Here is a 2,683-nt window from a genome sequence, read left to right as displayed (position 1 = left end):
GGGAGTAACCTAGTATGTTTCCCAATTGCAAAGGGTTACCTTGCCTGTTACTAGTTGGTCTTCTCTCAGTAGTATATTCTGGGCTTTGCCATACATTCTGCATACTCCAGAAGGCTTCTGTCTTCTTTTTCTATTGTCCCTAGGAAAAACATTGTTCCTAGGAACAACTTGCCTACAATTCCTTTTCAAATGACCTTTGCTTTTCACAATTAAAATATGACATTTTGATTGTTCTTAAAACTTTAAAAATCACTTCATTAACAGGATATCTCTCTCTCATTCTCTCTGATTTTTGTATTATATAAAGTATAAATATTCAGGCATGAGTGGAAGAACCATAATATCCAACCACTTCCAACTCATAAAATTCTGGAGAGAGGTATAGAAATAATGAAAAGGCCAGAGAAAATTGAGCAGATTGATGTAGAATTCTGGATTCCAGGCATGATATAGCTACTGTATTTTTGAACACAGAACAAGTTCTGTGATTGAATAGTTCTACAAGAATTCCATAAAATTTTCCTGTCTAACCTTGAACGGAAGCAGGAAAGGCTCATAGTGTCCTGCCTTAGTTTTACCATTGTTGAGAAAATATACCATAAGCAAGACAACTTTTTATAAAGGAAGGCATGTAATTTGTGTGGCTTAACTTCAGAAGTGCAGCCCATTATTATCATGGCAGGGATCAAGGTAGTGTCCAGGCAGGTTTGGTGCTGGGGAAGGAGCTGAATATTATGTATCTTGAGCTAACTGTAGTAGAAGAGACTGACACTCTGCACTGGGGAAGGTTAAACTTAGGATCTCAAAGCTCATCAACACAGTGATTTAATTCCTTCAACAAGGCCACTGCAACTTGAGCACAGCCACACCTCCTAATAATTTCCTGTGATCCAAGCATATTTTCACTACCTCAATCACCATGCATCTCTGATATTACAGTTGATGGGGGAAAGAAATTTGCAGTATGATGTCCCAATAGTTGTATTTTCATAACATTTCCTTTAGGAAAAACAAGGATACTATTAAATTAAGGTAAAGAACATTGATATTCCATCATTGATTTTGATGAACCTTCTTTGACTTCATAAACCATATTTCACATAAAATCTAAAATAAATATATTAAAAAATGACCCATGAGAATGACTGCAAACTTTAATTGTCATGCATAGGGAATTAAAATATCATCTGTAAAAAGTACACAAATTCAAAGTTACATTAATTTTCAGAATAGTGTAGATTAGGCATGCAATTTTTTGAAAGAAAAAGACCCAAGAGAGGTATAGTCATAAAATTTACCTTATATTTCTAAGTATGAATTTAGTTCTGATTTCATTGATCTGTAATTGGGCAATTGGCAATTCTGATTAAAAGTTCACCAAGTGCAAGTTTCACATCTGTGTTTCGCAGGCTATAGATAAAGGGGTTAAGCATAGGGCTAATCACAGTGTACATCAGTGAAGCAACCATTCTTCTCTGGGTAGAATGAACCACAGAAGTGCTAAAATAAACCCCAATTGCTGAACCATAGAACAAACAGACCACACAGATGTGAGATCCACAGGTGGAAAAGGCTTTGTACTTACTCAGAGTAGAGGACATCCTTAATAAAGATGAGACAATCTGTGAGTAAGACATAAGGATTCCTGTCATCGGAATCACTCCGAATATGAAAGTCAACACATACATGAAGACATTATTGATGTAAGTGTCAGAGTTGGATGCTTTGAGAACTTGAGCCAGTTCACAAAAGAAATGTGGAATCTCTGTGCCTTTGGAGAAGTTCAGTTCATTTATCAATAGAACATGAATCAGGGAGACCCAGAACAGGATTATCCAAAACATAAGAACTACAATGGCACATACCCGAGGGTTCATGATAACCGTGTATTTGAGAGGGTTACAAATGGCTACAAAGCGATCATAGGCCATTAAAGTGAGTAAAACATCATCCATCCCAACAAAAGTATTAAAAAAAATATACCTGTGTAAGACATTCTATGTAGGAGATGTCTTTTCTCTGTGACCACATGTTGACTAGCATCTTTGGTATTGTGGCTGAGATGAAACAGATGTCAATAAAGGACAGATTGGAGAGGAAGAAGTACATGGGGTTATGGAGATGTGAGTCAGAGCTGACAGCCAAGATGATAAGCAGGTTCCCAAGCACAGTAACCATGTAGATGGACAGGAATAGTCCAAAGAGAACAGGTTGCAGTTTTGGATCATCTGAGAAACCCAGGATCAAAAATTCTGGTATCTGTGTGGTGTTCTCGGTTTCCATATAACTTCAATATCTGTTAGAGGTAAGGTTGGTTTTCAAATAGTAGCTACTGACACATCATAAAATGACTCTTTAAAGCCTATCTTTCATTCTGACATGTGCTGTCACTTAACCAACTTTACTTCCATGTTCACTTTAAAATGTGTATAGTTATTCTTGTTTTTAATTTAGCTAAATTTCTTTCTCATTTGTCAACTACAACTGCTCTTAATGAAATTTTTATGTTAACCTATGTGGGCAACTTATTATTTAGTAAGCCCTCTAAAACATTTGAAGTAACTTTTTCATAATTTTAATAATTTCTTTCAATAGCTCAATAATCTCCACTAAATGATGTTTATATGTTATCTTCATGTGTTTTTGAATCTCTAATTATTTTCTAACAACAGTTTGATTGATA

The 2,683-nt window shown here is 35.5% G+C and overlaps 1 protein-coding gene across 1 annotated transcript; it reads right to left on the bottom strand.

Annotated features, from left to right (window-relative positions):
* Positions 1–1,294: 1,294 nt before the first annotated feature.
* Positions 1,295–2,283, bottom strand: LOC127690130 (olfactory receptor 1174-like). Its single transcript, XM_052189680.1, is given in 3 exon segments — positions 1,295–1,345; positions 1,347–1,976; positions 1,978–2,283. Coding segments are annotated over 3 exon segments (987 nt in total).
* Between the last annotated feature and the right edge of the window lie 400 nt (positions 2,284–2,683).

Source organism: Apodemus sylvaticus, chromosome 7 (assembly GCF_947179515.1).
Source record: "Apodemus sylvaticus chromosome 7, mApoSyl1.1, whole genome shotgun sequence".
Classification (NCBI taxonomy): domain Eukaryota; kingdom Metazoa; phylum Chordata; class Mammalia; order Rodentia; family Muridae; genus Apodemus; species Apodemus sylvaticus.
The sequence above is the reverse complement of the archived record's forward strand: the minus strand, read 5'-3'. Positions and strand labels throughout refer to the sequence as shown.